This window comes from Mchenga conophoros, linkage group LG7 (assembly GCF_057382185.1).
Source record: "Mchenga conophoros isolate Kocher_MC1m ecotype Shallow Benthic linkage group LG7, M_conophoros_male_GT1.1, whole genome shotgun sequence".
In the NCBI taxonomy this organism is placed as follows: domain Eukaryota; kingdom Metazoa; phylum Chordata; class Actinopteri; order Cichliformes; family Cichlidae; genus Mchenga; species Mchenga conophoros.
In genome coordinates this window covers 22,078,454-22,099,733 of record NC_140532.1, presented here as the reverse complement: position 1 = coordinate 22,099,733, position 21,280 = coordinate 22,078,454, and the positions used below count along the sequence as shown (strand labels likewise).

The window sequence follows — 21,280 nt, the reverse complement described above, 5'->3', positions numbered from 1 at the left end:
GAAACATGAGGTTAGCCAGCTTTCTTGTCATTTCTTTAAGAAGTCTTCAGGAATAGTTCTCCAGGCTTCTTCAAGGACATTCAAAGCTCTTTTTTGGATGTTGGCTGCTTTTTGTTCTGTTCTCTGATAAGATGATCCCGCCCTGCTCAATAGTGTGTTTTTGTTTTTTGTTTTTTTCTATCCAGTTATGCTTCTTACACTGCCTTCTTACATCGGCAGTGTGATTCCCATGGTTTCATGCTGAAAAGTGAAGCCGTTGCAAATAAAATGCTTTCCGTGTGGTTTTGCATTAATAAAAATCTGAGGGTGTTTTTTCTGTATTCATGATTTCAACAAGATCTCTGACACCAGTGCCTGAAATCCAGAGCCATGACAGAGCCTCCACCCTGTTGTGCAGGTGGCTGTAGAATGTCAATGTCCCAAGCAGAAATGTGTGAAAACCTTCAGAAAGCTGGAGAATTAATATTCAAGAACCTTTTTAAAAATCTTTTATAGTTAGGGGTTTTTTTACGACAATGATAAAATTAGTCGCTGTATTTTTAATTTTTTTTTTTTTCTCCAGACCTACAGCTTTACCACAGCGAGACGTTGGAGTTGATGCTACAGCGCTGGTCTAAGCTGGAGAGAGACTTCCGCATGAAGAATGGGCGCTACGACATCAGCAAGATCCCAGATATCTACGACTGCATCAAATATGACCTTCAGCATAATGCCTCTCTTGACCTGGAGGACACGCGGGAACTTTTCAGACTGTCCCGTGCTCTGGCTGATATAGTCATACCACAGGTAAATCACATCAGTGTCTTTAATTGCATTTTTTCCAAGTGCTGCCCAGCACTTATTTTTAAATTTTGCACAAATTTGGCATTAGTAATGAGTGATGTAGCAACATTATTCCAATGGCGCATTTAAAATGTCATGCTTTAGTCAGAAAACCTTACCAGCGAGAGCAAGGTTCAAATCAACCCTCTATTCATTAACATGTCTTCTGAATTAAAGTGACTTGTCACAAATAACATGCAAAAACATGGTATTTTAATGGATTGCCCCCTTGTTCATTGACATCAGGAGTATGGCATCAACAGAGCAGAGAAATTGGACATCGCCCAGGCTTATTGTGTTCCCCTGATGAAGAAAATCCAACTGGACCTGCAAAGGACCCATGAGGATGAGGCTGTCAACAAGTTGCACCCTCTGTGAGAATACAGAACACTACTGAAGCGCACATGTTTATAAGCCACATGCATACATGTATTAACAAGTATTACAGGTGTTGTGTTACTCACTTGTGTCTCTTCCTCCGCCCTGGTGTTCAGGTATTCTCGGGGTGTCATGTCTCCTGGGCGTCACGTCCGCACACGCCTCTACTTCACGAGTGAGAGCCACGTTCACTCCCTGCTCAGCATCTTCCGCTACGGAGGCCTGCTGAATGTATGCAGTGGTTTTGTCACCTTTGACTTTTTGATTTTCTGCAGGTGTGCATGTGCACATTCAGAGGGCGAATTGCCAGAACAGAGCTTTTGTAGCGTTGCACTTATTGCAGAGGGTATTCCTTCCAAGACAGAAGGCTTTTTGAAGATGACTTCAGTGACTTGTTCTAATAAAACTAAGCTGAACTGTAGTTCTAAGTTAATAGAACGCTTATGTCTAAATTGGACTGTAGAACTGATGTTTACCTTGCCCTTGCATGAATTTTCACAGATCTGTGGTGTTTCACTCATTGGCTTTAATTTTACATCTGCTTGTCTTTGCACATCAGGAGGAGAAGGACCAGCAGTGGAAGCAAGCAATGGACTACCTGAGCGCTGTGACTGAACTCAACTATATGACACAGATAGTCATCATGCTGTACGAAGACAACAACAAGGTGGGCAGGATGAAATGAAACACATACCTCCTCCTCCAAACTGCAGCTTCCTTTGCAGGATTGCAGGCTCCTTTACGCAGCCTCCTTTGTATATTTGTGTCTGTGTGCTGAGCAGGACCCCTCCTCAGAGGAGCGCTTCCATGTGGAGCTTCACTTCAGTCCAGGAGTAAAAGGATGTGAAGATGAAGAGACTATTCCTCTTGGATTCGGCTTCCGGCCGGCCTCCTCAGAGGTGTGTGACCATACCGCACTCATATTGCTGGTTGAAAATTGTCTAAAAATGTGAAAAATTTCAGTTTCAAACCAGACAAGAGGCCATTTAAGGTTTTAAAAAATAAAAATCTCCCTTGTAGTTGTGTGTCGACATCAGGTGTGTTTTGTTGATCAGAGATGTCAGTCACTTCTTTCTTCTCTGACCAATTAGAATGAAGACAAGAAGCCTAATCAGGGCAGTCTGGAGGACCTTTCTCAGGATGAGCCGGACCAGGCACTTCAAGTCTCTGATCCAATCAACATTCAGCGAAGGTCTCCCATGATTCGGAACCGCAAGACTGGCTCCATGGAGGTACCAGACTGCCAGAGTTCAGTGTTAAAATGACAAAATGCGGTCTGGGTGTGAACTAGCTCTTCTGACACTTTTGCCTGTCATTTTAAAAGTGCGATGATGCTCTTGAAGCAACCATTAAACATCAGGTCCCTGAATAATATGTTGAGGATATCAGTATTAATCCCTGGTCTCTTTGGCCCCACTCAGGTCCTCTCTGAAACCTCCCCCACTCATTCCGCCAAAGGCTGCACATCCCATCGACTCTTCATATCCTGCTCACGCCAGTCTCCTGAGATCAAACCAGCCAGTGGCTTAGGTAGGGATCTAATTTTTGGAGCAAGTGTGGGAGAATGTGTGTTTTCGCTGTGTTCATATCTGCGTTCATGGCCTCACCGCTCATTCATTTCCAGCCGTCATCACTGCGCCTCCTCTTCATCACGAGCTGCAGCTGTGACTTTTTTACCCCCTTCACCCTCCCACTTTTCCATTTCACTTTCAGTCTGTCCCTCGTTTCTTTCACATAGCGTCCACCCCAGCTTAGTTTAGCTTAGCGGCAGCCGAACAGGATCAGAATCCAAACTATGCTGACCAGAGGTCAGCGGGGAAGAGTCATGTTCACAGCCAACTGCAGGAACACTGCGTCATATGGTGATCAAAGACGTGTTCCTCTCCTCTCTAGGTGATAAGGTGACAACACGGTGAACATGCTAATACCTTCATAGTCAAACAAAACCCGACTCTCTAGTTACTAATGTTTGCCTTTTCTTTGTTTAATGTCACTATAACTGATATTGACTTGACTAACATAAACTAATATAATTAGTAAAGATTATTAATATTGTCATATAGTGACTTGGAGACTCAGAGACTCAATAACTCAAATCCCTGCTCCAAATAATGTGGTCAGCATATGTGCTGATAATCCAAAGTTCAGGTGTTTGTGAATAGCAGCCAATCAGAAGAAGCCTGGCTGAAAGGGAAGGAGAAGGGAGCAAAAAAAACAAAAACTAAACTAAACCAAAACTTTTTTGTTTAAAACAGTGGATGAACTGAGGAGCTAGACCGAGGACCAGTATAAGATAAATTATTATTTTTAACAGTGAATTATACAAAGCATCTCTAGTAGAGGCCAAGAATAAAAATACCGGTGACCACCAGTTCTACCCCTCAGCCTCCTGGTAGACACAGCTGTGGTATTAATTTCAAAATCCTACGGCGATGCCTGCCCAGCAGGATTAAGCCAAAACCCCGTCCGCCGTATGCAGCTGTGGGGTAAAAAGGTTGGAACTGAGCATACAGTAACAGGTCACCTTTGAGTATACACCTATTCTTAACTATTCACGAGACCAGTTTGCTGCATTTGTTTTTTCGGATGAAGTTTGATTTTTTTTTTTTTTCTTTCTTCAAATCTTCACATGTGAATAATCAGATCTGACCAATGCATTTAGCTGCATTTGACAAATGTGTGCTCAAAGTTCAAAACTCAAGACAGTATTGAATTATACAAATTTCCCGTGCTGTTGCCTTGTTGTGAGAAATGGATGAATCCACAATCTCAATTTCTTCCTTTTCTCACCAAGTTGGCATCCCCAAAATTTGTAACTGAATTTCATGTTGTTGTTTTTTTACAATGCGCTCTGTGCGTAAAGGCCTTAATTGTGCAACATTAGCATCAAAAGATGTCAGAACAGAAGAAGTGTTATTATATTGCCAGAAACTGAATTTGCTGTAAGCTCACACAGTTGAAACAAACGCAGATGATAATATTACAAGTATTTGACATGTTGCGCTGTTGTAACCACTCCAGATATCAGGTCGTCCTGCTAAAGAATACATCTGTGATTTAAAAGAAAAGCGTCTTCATTAACATTAGTTGTCCCTATATAAATAAGTTACATGTTCCTCCTTCAACTAGAGAAAACTGCCCTCACAAATTCTTAAAAATCTACTCTAAATATTATTAGTCTTATAACAAAACATTTTTGGTCCCATACATAAAGTAAGATATCAGTGTAGGTCCCTTTTGACCTCTTTAAATTGTTCCAAATCAGACCACTCTGGGTCCATGAATGTAGTTTAACCTCAGCCTAAATAAAGGGACTTTTGAAGGACATGCAACATCCAACAACCTGCTAACATGGTGACACTTACAAGCATGACATGCTTCCATCTAAATAAAGACGTGTGGAGAAAACCATAAAACCAACAATGTGAGCAGAGAGTGGAGTCGTGGTGTGGAAAAAAACAAGAGATCGAAAGCTTTCAAAGACTAGCGTACGTCAACCTGCGTCACTTCTTACTGCTGGATATCACCAGGGAATGAGTGATGGTCCTTTAAAAATCCTTATTGTTTTAAATGTCACATCGCTACAGTAGGTTAACGTGCCCCTTTCCGTATAATGCACCGATCGTCGTGCTGCTCGGTGCTTAATTATCACGTTTGAAAGCAGCAGTTGGCTTTATGTCCACGTTACACTAATGTTTTAAACCCTCTCTGAGTGGAGCCATTCAGTTTGTTGTGTGCTGCGTTGCTGAGGTCACAGTTCTCCATCAGCACACTGACGCTCCGTTAACACAACGCTTAGTTGGTGTTTCAAATATTTAAATAAAATATTCATTTAAAGTCTTTGGACATTGAATTTGTCCTACGAATATGAGGATTAGTTTGTTTTATTCGTGTACAGCAAGTCTAAAACTCATTTCCACTCTCGGCCTGCTTGAAATGCTATTGTGACGTATAGGAAACCCACATGTTCTGTGCATGTGCACACATCACTCACACAAGGGTCTTACACACTGAGTCACTGTTCTGAAAAACCTTAAAGCTTGCGTGTCATCTAGGTATTTTCCTTCTATTATAAACTTTATCAAATCTATATAATAAATATCTGTGTGCAGGGTGTTCATACAGGTAAACTCATTTTTCCCAAAGCACAAACACACTCTTGGGCCACACCATTTAGTGTGTAATTAAAAAATATATATAAAAAAAATTCTCACCCTTCACATGTCCACTTCACCCATCCCTTCACCTCTTCCCCCCCGCACTCCCACGGCTCCTCCACACAGGCTCGCTCTGCTCTGGCCTCTTCAGTGCCTCAGCCCTCGGGGTGTCCTGTAGCGCCCCCAACCTTCGGGACTACGTCCGCACACACCACCGTCACCACCACCCGAAGCCTCCTCTGTCCCCCGGCAGTTTGCCGTGCAAGAGTGGCATGTTTGGTACGTTCACCACGCTCTCTGTCCTCTCGCATGGAGCTGGTCTTTTCATCTGTATCCATTTGAAAAGCTTTTTTTTTTCCTGGCTTTGAAAAGTCTTGTTTTTTTTCTTTCCTACTTTGTGTTTTTTGCTCCTAAATTCATCTTATTGATTTTTGGGGACATTTTTTTTTCCCTTCAGATCAAAACAAATCAGCAGCTGTAATATATTGCATCGTTTCTCCTAATGATTTTTGCCCCGCAAGAATGGGCAGCAAGGGCACTGATTTGACAGCAGAGGGATTGGCTGTGTAGTAAATGCTGAGCATACAGGCTGGAATACAATTAATACTTTTCCACATCAACTTGACCGCTAACCGATCAACCCGCTCTCCTCTCGGACTCAAGTGTTTTGTCTCTCTGTGCATGTTGTGTTAACATATCCTCTTTATTTCACAATCCTTCGTAAAGTGAAGTAGTGTGTCTGTAAGCCAAAAGCCTGGCTTTTTATTTTTTCATATTAATCACAATTTACGGTAATCCTTACATTAAGAAACTCAGCCTGTTATTTGGAACAGATATAAGACCCAGTAATCCACCTTAAAATAATCCCTTTTCCCTGAGTCTGGTAATGGCGGTAATGGTAAGTGAAAGAAAGCTGCTTCCACAGCCACCAGGGGTCCTTGCAACAGGTTTAATTACCACAAACATCTGGAGTGGATAGATTTCTCATGGTTGCAGCTGGTTAATCGCACAAATTTGTTTAGTGCGTCCCAAATATGCATGTGACTCATCTACAGGTGACGTCATCATTTTCCTATTAGGTGTATTTATGCATATGGATCCGAACTGCAGGGATTTGTTTTCCCTCTACTACAGCTTTTTAAACACAGCAAACTGAGCCGGTCAGTTCATCCACTTGGTGTCACTCTGACTGCAGAGCTACACACTGGCAGATGCTTTACTTTCTCAGCTCTGTTGCATCAGGCCTATGGGCTGCTGTCTGAGAGACAGGTCGGGGTCTGGACCTGACGTCAGTCCAGTTCGTTTAAAGAAAAAAAGAACAGGGCAACAAGAGATGGGTTTATTGCTGGGAAGGTGAAAGGAAGTGCACACTTCAGATCTGAAGATGGCCTGCAGTGTCAGTGGTAAGTGCATTTCAGAGAGGCGGTTCCCAACCTTTATTTTACAGCTTTCTGCAATACCAAAAATGACCTAATGGATTCTTACCTGACATAAAAGTGGGTTTTCTTCTTTCGTAAACCGTATATTACATGCATACGCTCTACAGAGCTTTATTTCACCTGTCAGCTCAGTTTTTTTTTTCTGTTTTATTTTTCCCAGTCTGCAGCGTTACTGCGTTAGTAAAAACTACGTTACACCAACACATTGAATGTGATCAACAGCCAGTAGTAGTCAGGCTGGAGGAAAAAGTTCCTGTCGGTGACATTTAGATCAGCACACTTCTTACGTCCGTTGTTTACTCCACCCACTCCACAGCAGCCTTAGCACTCAGTCTCCACTCTGTTCATTCAAAGATGACCCTCCTTTTCACACAGATCTGTTGGCAGACAGACACTGATGAATCGACAGGCCAACTCTGCTAATCGGTTTTCTCCTTCTTTTTTTTTTCTTTTTTTCTTTTTCCTTTTCACCCCTTTGTGTTCAAACACACAGACTCACAAGCAGACTCAGATCCCAGCTGCCCCAATAATGCCAGTTACCTTTCTTATCTCCTCAGAGCTGTTGTCTATGCCGGCAGTAAAGAGATTTTCTGTGTCGTATGCCAGGCATCCGACTAATGGTATGTCTGCCTTTTTTTTCGACACTCCTCCAGTTCTCCTCTTATCTTGCATGACGGTTTTGTGGGAAAACATTTTCTATGTTTTCTGTTTTGGGAGGTGTGACGTGTGGCTACATTACTTGCATCATCTCAGATTTTTAGGTTTTTTTTTGTTTCTCTTCCAGCGCACACCTTCGGTGTTTGGGTTTTGTTTTGTTTTTACTTATGTTGTCAGCCCTTCACCTCTAACATCACCTGCTCTGCCTGCAAGTGTTTTCATCTCCAATCCTGCTGTTCACAGGATGGTTAGCTATGTGGAATATATCGTGTTCCTTAGATATATCTCCACGGGTAGATAATCAATGCACATAAAAAAAATTAAAAAATCCTCACTGGCATATGCACTGTTGATTCTAAAATAATTTATTTGATAAATGTCTGGGTTTTTGCTATAAATGCCAAATAAAACTTTAAATAGGTGTTTCTCTTGTTTTAGTTTAACCCCAGTTTAACCACACACATACTTACAGTGATGTCATAGTGTACTGACCACACACATACTAAATAAAATCTGGACCAACCCATTTTAGGAAGAGCATCTGTTAATCAGGGGGCCTGTGGTTCAATACCTGGCTCCTCCGGTGTGTAGTAGTTGATGTACACGTTGCTGCTTTACTGTTTCCATATTTGGGCCTTTTACGGTATTTGGGGTTTTATATGAAAAGCTCAGAGACAGCTGATCACATGTTGGCAGTTTGATTAGTGCTGGCTGTATGTCAGCAGAATTGATGTCAGCTGATCCACAGGCTGGTCTCACATGTTGGTTCAGAGTGGCTGAAGAGTTGGTGGAATTCACAAATCTCATATGTTGAAACGTGTTTATTTATTTATTTTTTTAAAGACAGCTGGAGCCACAGTCATGGGCCTTTCCCTCCAGTTTGCTCTCTTGCTTCTCTCCTGTAGTCACATTTTGATTTATAATAATAGGCGCTGATGATCCATTTAAAAAGTGACAGTTTTCCTTAGATCCACTAACATTGGTGTGATCTGCTTTGTTACAGGTATTTGCTTTCAATAAATATTATTCTTATATTTTATTTACAATTGTCCAAGTTCAGTTTTGAACAGCCACCTGCTCATCAAGCTGCTGTTTGTTATATATATTATTATTTAACTAAGGACATTCCTCACTTTATCAATGATGAATTATCTGTTGTTATGATGCAAAGCGGAGAAAAGGGCAATCACAGCTGTGGGGGTTTTTTCTGAATCATAACCATGTTGATGGGTAAAATATTGTAGATAAAGTAACGTGTGCTTTACACATATTCTCATTTGCTTGGTCACTCAAATGGCACTAGAGGTGAAATTGTTCTCATTTGGTCGTTTTGATGTGAAAGCCAGGTGGGATTAACCAGCCGAGGAGCGATGTCGGGCAAAAACGCTGAAGAATGGGTCAGTAATGAACTTGCATTCATCAGGTTCACACAGACACATGTTTGAGGGTCTGTGGTGTCCTGTTAACTGTTCCATTTGTAAATATGCAAATGTCTGGTCTTTTATTGCAGATTGAAAGCTCATGCTGCTTTCTGATGATGGGATTGAGTGGTGCATACAAACAAGTTAGGAATGAGTCACCATTAGCCGCCTGCCACACAGTGAACACCGAACCTTTGAACCAACCCCACCCCTGAGTGTTCTGAGCCCTGGGGCAGTTGCCCAATTTGCAGAGCTAGTGATAGAAATCTGTCAGAAAGTCACGCCTTCATGCTACAAATCTAAAATACGACTTCTCTTGTCACATTGCAGTTCTGTTGCCACACATACAGTTTCTTGAAAAATAGCCCTGGGGGTCACTGATGTTTGAGCACTGATTGACTGAAAAAGCCTTTCATTCAGATTACGTGGAGCAGATCTCAGGTGTGTTTTTATTCATTCGTTTCCCCCCCTGACGTCTCTATTTCACCTCAGGCTATCTGCTTTGCATTTGATTTCTTTGAAATGGAAAGGTGGGACTGAGTCTGTTTTTTTTTTTCTGTTTGAGCCGTGAGGTTTTTGTCCGTTGCAGCCTACAATCGATCGAATGCCCTCCGGCCGCACTGCTTTTCAGCTCCTCCCGTTTCTGCTCCCGCTCCGCTGCACTTTCCAGTTCTACTCTTCTCTCCCTGCTCTGCCTCTCATCCCCTCAGAGCCCTCGGACGTGCCTCACGTAACCCAGCTGCTGGAGTGGCTCCCTGCTGAGACAGCCCTGCTGGGGTTTGCCCCTGTGGCTGTGGATGGGGCCATGGCCCACCACCTGCGTCACTGCCCCTACCACTTTCGCCTCTTCAAGACTGAGCTGGTGTCTAGTCAGGAGCTCCCAGAGTCTCACTACGGTCAGCCGCTGCAGTCCCTGAAAATACTTGGTGCTGCCTCCTCTTCCTCACTTTCGTCCTAGCCAGTCGGTGCTGGGAGAAGGGGGATGCTGCCAGTGCCAGTTCAGCTTAGCATCTGTTGTGGCTCATTGCTTTTATTTTTCTTGCAGCCTGTGCGTTCATTTTCCCTCCTAGGTCTGCCTGTTAATGATATCTATAGCCCTGCCTCATGCTCCATTTATTGTCCGACTATAAACATTCTCATTTTGCACATCTGCCCAAAGATGCAAACGCTGTATTCCTCTGCTTATTTAAAGACACAGTGAAACTATTAAAGCAACTTAGCTTTCACTCGAGCACTGCGGCTCTCAACGTTTTTTAGGTGTCACCTGACAGAGGTGAACCGGGGGGGGAAATCTAATGGACATCTAAAGGTCATTAAGTTTCCAGCTTCCCAGCTGAATGTCCATGTAATGTCCACTCGTGACATTAGTGGAGGTAATTGCCCAGATAATTCCAGTCAAGCAAGGCTGAGGCATGTGTCCTGAATGCTTCACCCAGACGGAGTATTCTTAGGAGAATAATTAGGCCTGAAGTTTGAGAGGCGTGAGGAAGGACAACTTTCTGACCTGAAAACTTGTAACACTGTCTTGGGTTCATCTGTAAAAACAACTATAATTTCCAACTCAACCAGAATGTTGTCCTTTCTTATGAATGGCACAGAAGGAAATGGACGAGCTGCATCCACACGGCTGGGAATACACGGATGGCGTCCCTCTGAATTCTCCACCCTGTTAGCTGCTCGGTTTTCACATCATTATAATCCCACATCACACAGCTTTGTACCAGGCATCTGGCAGATTAAGATGCGTTTATGTGACTCAGTTCAAGGGACATTTGAGTTCTCACATCTTTATAAGATGGTTCTGATTTGATGTGAGCACTGAGAAATTCTCATGGACTAAGGAGCTGTAGAGACTGTTAGCATTATTGTAGTTTCATTCTTTCTGCGTCCAAAAAGGGGAGAATACTATGACAAGGAGTGAGAAAAAGGTTCAATCCATATGAAATGTGATGCGTATAGATTTTATTTATTTTGAAAGGACCAATAAGTAACTGAACAATTAGGACCTGATAAGACACTTTGAGTGTATTCTTTAATTTCACTGTGTCTTTAAGTCTTTGCATATGATTGGACATTTATAGCTCACTTGTGGAATTGGTAGAACATAGCAATTCATTTTTAACCATAATCTCAAATTATAACAAATAATACATCTGCAAAAAGGACGACTAATGGATCTACATGCATGCGGTTCAGTCTGGTGAACCAGACTCTTTTATGCGATGGTTAGAGGCCTGCCTAATTGCATTGTGTGCATGTTCCATCCTGAGCAGTGGGTGCAGGAAAAGGAAGCCTTTACAGCTGGGCTTTTGTTCAGGAATGAGGTCTGTGTGGAAATGCGTGTCGGATATTGATGGCGCTAATTTGGCCTTTGCACTGGGAAGTAACAACTGAATCTCCACAGTGTCTTCCTCAAAATAACAAAATATCCCTTGGCTGGGTTGGAGATATTTCAGTGTCTGTCTGAAAGATCTGGGTCATCATCTATTGGCTAATTTTAATTGGCTAATTAAGTGGCGGCCTGTCCGTTAACTGTCGATCGCGTAAAGTGTTTGTGGAGCAGGTCCTGGCACATTGTCAGCTTAACACAGCTTGCCTGCACTCAGCAGAGATGACCGTCTGTTATGACTTGTGCCGTCTTTATCTGCATTCGTTCCCTGCCTCGTATGTTTATGTCTGCCTTTGTGGAGAGTGAATAGTGCAGTGAAGGATCAGTGGGCTTTTTTTCTCTCCTCTCACTGCATCTACTGTGTGAGCTGAATTGTAAAGTCCATGTGAACGCACTGCAGCAGCGATGAGGAGGGAAAGATGATAAAAGCCAACTAATGTGTTTTTATATAACGCCTGCTCTATTACACAGTACACTAAAGACAGAAGGAGAAATACTGTAGCATGGAACTTGTCTGAACTGGCAAAACATTTCCTCCTGAGGCTTTGTAATATCACTTTAAACGGTAAAATAATTTTTCTGCTGTCATCACATCTTTGGCAGGAAGCTGTTTTCAGATTCCACATTAGTCTTTGTTTTGTCAAATGAATAAAGCTGCTTAAGGCTGTATCGGGTAAGGAAAAGATTTTTTGATTAGTCAATGGAAGGCCTGAAGGTCTTTGTCGTATCCTGCCATTCCTGTTCTTCTTCTAAGCTTTAGATTAAAAAGCAGAAGCAACAGGTTGTATAATGTTCTTAACTCTTGAAAGTGCACACAATCCCATGAGAAACATTAACAACAAGCAAGTCAACTAATTATAAATTGATATCTTGGCCCCTTGAGGCCTTGAAAGGTTCCTCTCCATTAAGCATTTCGTTCCGCTTGAATTGAATAAGTTGTTTTAGGTAATAGCCGTGCACACATTCATGGTTGTTGCACATTATTCATGGTGAAGGCAAGGATGGCCAGCATGCTGTCTGGGTAGATGGATAAAGGTGGAAGCAGCACTTCAACCTCCATCTATTCCTTACTGTCATCATAGAGCTTCATGTTCTCTGTTGGGCTACTGTGAATGCTGATGGACTGTTTCCTGCATGTGTGAAAGTCACCTTCTTGCCATTGCACTTTAGTGTTTAAAAGTTGTATTTCACAAGATGTAGATGTTTTGTTTTCTTTTTTTTTGAGGGGGGGGTTGGTTTTTTGTCCCGACCAACAAAAGCAAGCAAAATATAGAAATGTAATTATGAATACAGATATAAATTTTATAGAACATAAAAGTATATGTAATGCAATTTTACATATGACGAATCTTCTAATAAAATGAAAAAAAAAATTATTAATTGATTTTTTTTTTTTAAAAGAATACAGTTTTTCCTGTTCATTTCCTCTTCATTGTCGTAACACGAATATTTCCGCACCATTAACAAACCTCGAAGAAAATTAATCTTTTATGTGTGGTTCACAGTTCATTACAACTTGTGCTGCAGCTCATCATCAAATCTATGTTGGTGATCCAACCCAACCGGCTCAGGAAACAGGAGGGGAAATAGACTGAACATTTGTACCGGTCCTATTTAACAATTTAATTAATTAATAAATTTATACAATACAGGCATAACATTATAACCACCTGCTTCATATTTTATTTTCCCTCCCTTTTGCTGCCAAAACAGCACCGACCCGTCGAGGCATGGACTCGTATTGTAGCACCAGGATTGCTTTTAGATCTGGGGAATTTGGAGGCCAAGTCAACACCTCAAACTTATTGTTGTGCTCCTCAAACTATTCCTGAAGCATTTTTGCTTTGTGGCCGGGCGTATTATCCTGCTGAAAGAGGCCAGCGGGTAATACTGTTCAATGAAAGGGTGTACATGGTCTGCAATATTGCTTGGGTAGGTGGTACGTGTCAAAGTAACATCCACATCAAGGTCAAGGTTTCCCACCAGAATATTATCCGAAGCATCACACTGCCTCAGCTGGCTTGCCAGGTGTTCCCCAGGTAAATGCCTCACATGCACCTGACCATCCACGTGACGTAAAAGAAAACACAATTCATCAGATCAGACCTTCCATTCCTCCATGGTCCAGTTCTGATGCCCAGGTCAGCATGGACACACTGACTGCTCTGCTGCTATGCAGCCACATACGCAACAAACTGTGATGCTCTGTGTACACCTTTACATCAGAACCAGCATGAACTTTTTTCAGCCGTCTGAGCTGCACTTACTCGTCTGTTGGATCAGACCACACAGGCCAGCCTTTACTCCTCACATGCGTGAGTGAGTCTTAGCTGACCATGACACTGTCGCTTATTCACCACTGTACCGAGCACTGCAGATCAGGACCGCCCCACAATAGCTGCAGTTTTGCAGATGCTCTGACAAGCACCAAACTCACTCCAATCCTTACATTTGTCATTTCTTCCTGCTTGCAACATCAACTTTGAGGGCAAAAGGTTCACTTCGCTCTCTAATGTATCCCCCCCCCCAACAGGTGCCATGATGAAATCAGTGTTTTTCACTGCACCTGGCAATGCTCATAATGTTATGCCACATCTCCCCAGAATTTTATTTTCTTCTTTGTGGTTTCAGAACCTCGTCTGTAGCTAATATAAATTTTTGCTTTATATCACACACTTCACCTGAAGGAAATACCATTTACAGCATCAGCTTAGAAATGAAGTTGACCTCGAGTACTGACATCTTAAACACAAGAATCTCTGTAGTCCTCACCTACTTATTACATATACAAACACAGAACGGTATTTTTTCTTATCTTTAAATCAACAAGCATATCATATCCTGTTAACACACAAGTGAGCTCTACTATAATCACTTCATGTATCAGCAGCAACATGTAACGAGTGTGTTTTCTTGTCATTTTAAACAGAGTGCTCTGTAACCATGTTAGAAACAAGACAAAAATATTATTTTTGTTCTTGTGGTCTCACTAACTCAGGAATTAGTTATTTGTGTTTGCATTATATCTGGCTTGCTTGTGTTGTGTAGCTACAGCCAGTCAGCTGCTGTGAGAGGTCACACGCTGCCGACTGTAGCTCTTGTGTGCAAACGTTTGTGTGGCTGGTAACAAATATAAATCACTGCTAGATTTTTTTTTTTTTTTTTTCTTAATATGGCACTCAAATCACGTGGAACCGTAATGCACAGAGAGCAGTACTTTCCTCACCGCTCTTCCTGCTAGTACACGATCGGCTGTATTGTACCCTTTGTCCTGCAGGCTTTGAAGGATGCTCCATGGTGCCTTCCATCTACCCGCTGGAGACGCTGCACAACTCACTTTCCCTGAAGCAGGTGGACGAGTTTCTCAACTCGGTGTGTGAGAGCAACAGTGAGGTCCAGGCCAAAACCATGAAAGGTGCGAAAGCTTCAGTGTAATTTTTGTTTTATAGAATCTGATCGTCAGATCTTGAGCATGAATATAAATGACCACAGTTCACTGGTTTTTAATCTGTTAATTCATATAAAGACATTTAAATAAAGCCTGAGAGTCGGCAGTTAAATTTGAAAGCCATTTCCACGTCTAGCAACAAAACAACACTTTCTGAATCCAAAAGCAGAAGAGAGCAGTATTTCTCAGAAGCATAATGAGCTTCAATTACATTTGTAAACTGATCCTAATGTGTTTTCTTTTCTCTCTCTGCTCCAGCGCTCTCTGGCTTGTTTGCCTCTCAGAGCCAGATTTCTCTCTATAGCCCGCAGCAGCCTCTTTCCTCCTCTGGATCTGAAGCATCTCTTCGACCGCCTGGCCAGCCTTTGTGGCGTAAGTGCAATGATTTTCATGGCATTATCAGTGTGTTGACCTGCTTTCACTGCACAAAGTTTTTTTCAAGAGAATGAAACCTCTTTAAACGTATCGGCTTCATGTTTAAATATTTACCCTCCTTACTATCGTGTAAAAGTCTAAATGACAACACAGACCGCAACAACTCAGTCGCGTCACTACAGTTTCACACAGATTTAAATGCTTCAATACTGTGGTTACTGCTACAGCTCAACCGATATAATGATTTTTTTTCTTCTTTCAGACACACGAAACAAACAGATCTCCCCTAAAGTGCATCATGTGTAGTTTTTTTCTGTACATGTTTACACCCTGTCCAGCTCTGCTTGGTTTCACTGTTTGTTGTCTGGTGCTGAAGGGTGTTTGTCCCGTCTCTTCTTCTTCTAAATTGTTTTTTATTGGCTGTTAGAAATGCTGATAAATCAGCAAATGGCTAATGGCAGCTCAGCTAAATTGGTTCTAGTTACCACAGTGAAGATGGAATCTCAGGTTGGAGAGGTGAAACTCAGCACTTTATCACATTCACAAATATCATAGACTGTGCAGGGGGGGGTGGATGTAGCCATCGAGATGTCAGCCATGCTTTTGTGAAGCGTTCATATGTGGATGAGACGGGGGAGTTTCAAGATAAGTCAGCCAAAAGCAGCCAGCTTGGTTAGCAGGGTACTGCATGGATATATCGCACAGACACAGATGAACTGCTAATTAGTGTGTAGGGAAAAAAATGCACAGTTTCACTCAGTTGCACTGACAGACTGTCCCAGTCTGCTCCAGTTTTAACTACAAAACAATCCACATATTTGTCATATAATATCACTGAAATGCTTCGAAATGCAGATTTTCACCCACCATACAGCCGCTCTGAAAATTATTATAGAGACCAAAACACAGGAGTCTAAGCACACTGATTTACAGACTCAAGTGGCCGAAGGAGGAACTGCAATTTTTGGCAATTTGTTGTCTTTTTTTTTCTTTCTTTTTTTTTAATCCCTCGATGTCTTATTAAAACTTTAAAAAACAAAAAACGGGGGAAAAAAAAACAACCAATTTATGACCTAGTAAACAATAGCACGCTTATGACTTTAAAAAACAACAACAAAATATCCAAATAAAGAAACTAGAACAAAAAATGTGTGGTTGTTGTTTATAAGTATATAAATAACAGCAGACTGTGCAGCAGATTACACCGCGGCATCAACAGTCACTTAAAACTGAAGTAAAAAGTACTCTGAAAATCACAGCCCCTTCATCTTTAACCAGCTCATTGTTCTCCTTTCTCCCTCAGATGGTGAGCTGAATTCATGCACATGTTATACGTGTGCACTCGGTTTGGGTGGCTGCTCCAGATTCTGGTGCCTGTAACTGAACAGAACTCATTTAGCCTCATTTACCACACAGTGCGCAGACAGACGGGGAGGCACTTCTTCTGCTGCTCGTGTAACTCTGTTCTCTTATCAGCTGTAGTTACAGGGCAGCTGTTTACAAGTGCAGCCCTGTGACCTGTTCAGGAACATTTTTTAACCGCAGCTTCTATCTTTAGTGTAAAACACTTTAAACCCTTATTCTTGATTTTGCTGATTTGTGATTGACGGCAAATCTTCATTACATTCTAGTCAGATTATTGATATAAACATTCATGTGGCTCAATTTATGAAACCCAGCACATAAAGTAACAGTTTACATAAAGTTCCCCATGGCAACGAGATGAAGAGACGAGCAGATGATGCTTTCCTGTTATTGTGCCAGCTCGCTCTCTCATTTGTGTTCACTTTGTGTCCTTCCCTGTGACGCATGTACAACAGTAAATAACATGGCTCCTGACTCGCAGAGTGAAGCGAGGGCTCCGGGGTGGAAAGTAATGGGATTATTAGTTGCGTCATGGATGGACTTTTTAAAACATCGACAGTTTGTACCAGTGGGGGAAAACAAGTGTTTACAGAGAGCTTGTGTGTGTGTGTGTTTTCTGTTCAGATGGCAGCATCCCCTCCAGTGCTGTATCCAGTGCGGGCCCCTCATCCCCGATTACAGAGTCTTCTGGTCTGAACTTCAGCTTCAGTGAGTAGGCCGTCTGTTTGGAGAACCACAAGGACCTCTGGGAATCGGAGGCCACGGTGTAACGACTTCACTTCCTGCGCTGTTATTCAGCCTTCTGCTCATATTCACGATGTCAGACGCGATATGATCAAACAAACTGTGCACAGCGATTCTTCTGCTGCACCACCACTGACTGCACTATCCTCACCACGCCTGCTCTTCTCCATAAAGAGGAAATAAAGAAAAATACGTGGGACCTCTCATCGCCTCGATCCACCTCCTCAGATCGCTCACACTTTCCTGAACCGTCCATTGTGCCAACATTCAGACCATTTGTGCCTTTAGTTTAATTTGGATCAGAGCAGTGCTTGCTATTTGCTCTGGAGATGGTTTTTTCCCCTCACACATCAGCAGTCTGTTTTTCTCACCTGAACTGCCGACATTTCCGGTTCAAATGCGCCACGGACTTTAAGTCTGTGGTGGATTTCATCCAAAGATCAGCACGCCTGCTTTCTAACCAAGAATTAGATTATCAGTACTGCTCTCATATCTAGCTGTTAGCTCAGCTTGGCAAATAGACTGGGAATGGGGAAACAGCCTGTTTTAAAGATGGCAGAACAGTAGTAGTCTTTTCTTTTTATAAATTCTATGTTTTATCTTTTTTCTTTTTTTAATAATAAGCAAATTGAACATTAAGTGTTAGTTTTTCAAGCAGTTTTACCTTAGACAAGGCCACTGTTAGCTGTTTCCATCCCTTAAAAAGGCTGAACTACCTGCTGGATTTGAGAGTTAATCATGTTATTTAAGGCTTCAGTCATACAGACTTGGAGACCAGTTAGTGAGCACTGACGTAAAACGTCCTCATGATTCCTTTTTATCAGATTTGCCACAGTCACGTGTAGTTTGCATGGAAGATGCCAGTCTGTCTGTAAACACCTCCGTCAATAACTCAAAACCAAACAGGATGCTCAAACTGATACCAGAGGTTCATCTACTAAAAATGTCGGACAAGTTTGAATCTAAGAGGTGTGAAAATCGAGTCTGGTTTGCTTTGCACTTTTCACAGTTTCACTGCTGCTTGGTGACTGTTTGTTGACAGGTGTGCAGACAACAGATGGGATCTGCAACAGCCACCAACCAATCGCCAACTGGATTTTGGATACATATTTTTCCCTAGTTGTCGCCGACCCGTCTCTAAGCCTGTTTATGACTGAAGTCTATCCTGTTGCAAGAAAAGAAGGAAGGGTAATTTAACCAAAAATGTCAAAATGTTCCTATATCGGTTTCACACATCAAATGTCTGGATTACAAAATCAGGTGTCCCGCAGACTGAAAACCATCATCTAAAGCTTGTAACACTGTAACCAAAGCAACCACAGCCCAAATACTCTCTAATGTAACATACAAAGCATCTGCAGAGATGCAAGTTTGCAGTGTGCCTGATAAATTATTGCTCACGTGATTTGTTTTACTTCATGCATTAAACAAAAAAGAGTAGTATATTTTATAATTTTTCACTCATGCCAGCCTGATCAAGCTGTTTAGCTCTGTGTTCTTCAGCTGTTAAGTAGGAACAAAGACGCATCTGTAAATGTGCCTTCAGATAATGTGATATTAAATCCAAATGTTAGGAACCTGCTGTATTCTTTTACTGAGATGTTTTAGAGTTACAGGGATAAGCCACTTGATTAAGTCAGTAGTATAGTTGTGTCTGCAGTCTGTCACCATATATTGAGGTGTGTTTTTAATGTCAAATGACTGTTTCTCATCTCATTAATCATGCTCAGGTAAAGCAGTATAATCCAAAGGTTGCAACTGGTTCATCAGTTTGTGACTGAACTGTTGGACGGTCAGTTCACTTTCAATTCAGAAAATAATTACAGTTAATTGAAATTCCAAAATATATGTTATTACTTTGACAAAAGCCTGTAAACAAAATGAAAAGCTGAATCTGATTGTGGGCACTGTGTTCAGTCGGCATTGTCAGCTTTAACAAAGTATAAACAGCAGGGAGGGGGGAGTCCCTCTTTTCATTACAAAGCGGTTCAATTGAAAAAAAAAACTGACCTTCGAAACTTGAAACGTCTGCTGTTGAATGAATTTCTGAATTTTAGCCATCTTGTAAAAGAGTTCTAGATTTTTGATTTTTGAAGGCTAATAACCTGTTTTTATCGTAATTGTGAGTTGATGTTGGTGTAGTTGTGTATTTATGTGGTTATTTAATGTCAGCCAAAGAGAGGTGCGTGTGTGTGCGCGCGCTGTTTAACGAGGTTTAAAGGTGTAAGATGTCTGTGATGCCCTGTCTTCTGTGGTTCAGGTCAGGCTGTGACATCGGGGAAAGGAGAGGGGCAATAATAAAAAGAGAAAATAAAGACTGAAAGTGTTGTTTAGTGTGTTATCAAGCACAACAAATCATGTTGTCACACCTGCTGCAATAGATGGTGTGAGAGTGATGTTTTATTGAGCACAGTCCAGACACAAGTCTGTTAGTGCTGCATAAACAAACTGGCCAACCTCCTGTGCTCATCTGTCTCTGCTCTTCTTCAGTCTTTTTCTCTCCCTCCTATGTCTCATTTTGTCCTTTCATCCATTTCAAGACTCATATTTTTTTCCCAGTCTATTGTCCAGTTTTGTCTTCTCTTGCAATATCAGAGCTTCAACCGCTTGTGTTGACCATGGCTGCATGCTAAGTGGATTGAGTCGATGCCATGTGATCAGGTGATTAGCTATTTGCATTAACAGTTAAGCATTTGAACAAATGAAGTGGCCAGTGACTACATGTCAGCTACTGATTGTGAAATTCATCATGTTTGAGAACACAAACATGGGTGAAGAATTATTTCCCTGTAAAACTGCACAAGCAGGCAGCTTTTTGAAACCAGAGAGGTCGCCCCCTGCTGGACATGAGAAAGAATGCACTTCTACGTCACCTTTACCATGCTGGCCCAGAATCTACAAATGTTTTGAGTTTCTGTGGCCCCAAGATATGGTTTGCTGGTGTGCTGACCACATTAGGCTTGCTCCTTTTTTTTCTAGTTTTAATGACATCTTGAAGTTCTCTGTAAAACGGACAACTTGAGCTAAAACAGGACACATTTTGGAGTTTCCAAAGCATTTTTTTTTTTTTCAAATTGATATATGTATATTATTTGTAATATTAGCCCTCTGGACCTCTCCTGATACGGTCAGTAAACACCACATTTTAAATGTTATTAGCTACTATAGTGTCTTATTAAACAGGGGTCGCATATTAATCATATGAATCATATTAATCATTTTACCGATCTTTACCCACTTGTTTCCTCCTGTCTCCTGCTTGCTTCCTCTCCTTGTTTCCTCTCATCACTTCTTTCTTCCCTTTTCTTCTGCCTTTCCTCTCCTGGTTTTCTCCTCTACTTCTTGTCTCCCCTTTCTATCCTCACGTTTTCTCTCACCGACCACCTGTTTCATTTTTTATGCTTTATTATCTTATTTTCTTCCTGCCATTAGTGCTCACAAAAAACAAGAGAGTGGACTTCTTTTCCCTCTCTACCTTCTTTTTCCTTTTCTTTTTCTTCTCTTGCCTTCTAACCTCATCCTATTTACCTCTCTCCTTGTCTCCCTCTCCACTCTTCTCTGAATGGCTTTTAAGAATAAGATAAGATAAGATAAGATAAGATAAGATAAGATAACCTTTATTAGTCCCACACGTGGGAAATTTGTTTTGTCACAGCAGGAAGTGGACAGTGCAAAAGTTATGACGCAAAAATTAGAATACAATAAGAATAAATACAGTACACAGCTGTACAGAATAGAATAAAATAATATACTATATACAGTAGAATAAAATAAAATAAATATACAATAAGATAAAAATAGAATACGAATGCTATATACAACTGAGTAAAAATACAACGATGCCAGAAAAGATTATTGCACTTAGTGTTATTGCACATGTGTGGATGTGTGTGTTTGTTCAGTTAAAGTCTTTGTTGTGGAGTCTGACAGCAGTGGGGAGGAAAGACCTGCGAAATCTCTCCGTCCCACACCGTGGGTGCCGCAGTCTCCCACTGAAGGAGCTGCTCAGTGCTGTCACAGTCTGCTGCATGGGGTGGGAGACGTTGTCCAACAGGGATGACAGCTTAGCCGCCGTTCTCCTGTCA

At 41.7% G+C, this 21,280-nt stretch overlaps 1 protein-coding gene across 7 annotated transcripts in view; it reads left to right on the top strand.

Moving 5' to 3' along the window:
• Positions 1–19,518, top strand: part of ppip5k1b (diphosphoinositol pentakisphosphate kinase 1b) — a 49,762-nt gene extending 30,244 nt beyond the window's left edge. For 2 of the 7 annotated variants that reach the window (XM_085282890.1, XM_085282888.1), the window contains 12 exons: positions 563–786; positions 1,069–1,196; positions 1,317–1,431; positions 1,760–1,867; positions 1,983–2,099; positions 2,292–2,432; positions 2,622–2,730; positions 5,484–5,636; positions 7,354–7,416; positions 14,541–14,678; positions 14,970–15,083; positions 17,076–19,518. In XM_085282890.1, the coding sequence (XP_085139016.1) occupies positions 563–786; positions 1,069–1,196; positions 1,317–1,431; positions 1,760–1,867; positions 1,983–2,099; positions 2,292–2,432; positions 2,622–2,730; positions 5,484–5,636; positions 7,354–7,416; positions 14,541–14,678; positions 14,970–15,083; positions 17,076–17,167 (1,502 nt within the window). In that variant the 3' untranslated portion in view covers positions 17,168–19,518. Of the gene's footprint in view, positions 1–562; positions 787–1,068; positions 1,197–1,316; positions 1,432–1,759; positions 1,868–1,982; positions 2,100–2,291; positions 2,433–2,621; positions 2,731–5,483; positions 5,637–7,353; positions 7,417–9,584; positions 9,771–14,540; positions 14,679–14,969; positions 15,084–17,075 lie in introns of all 7 variants that reach the window. The other 5 variants (XM_085282893.1, XM_085282892.1, XM_085282895.1 and 2 more) reach the window with 4 other exon arrangements.
• Positions 19,519–21,280: the final 1,762 nt, after the last annotated feature.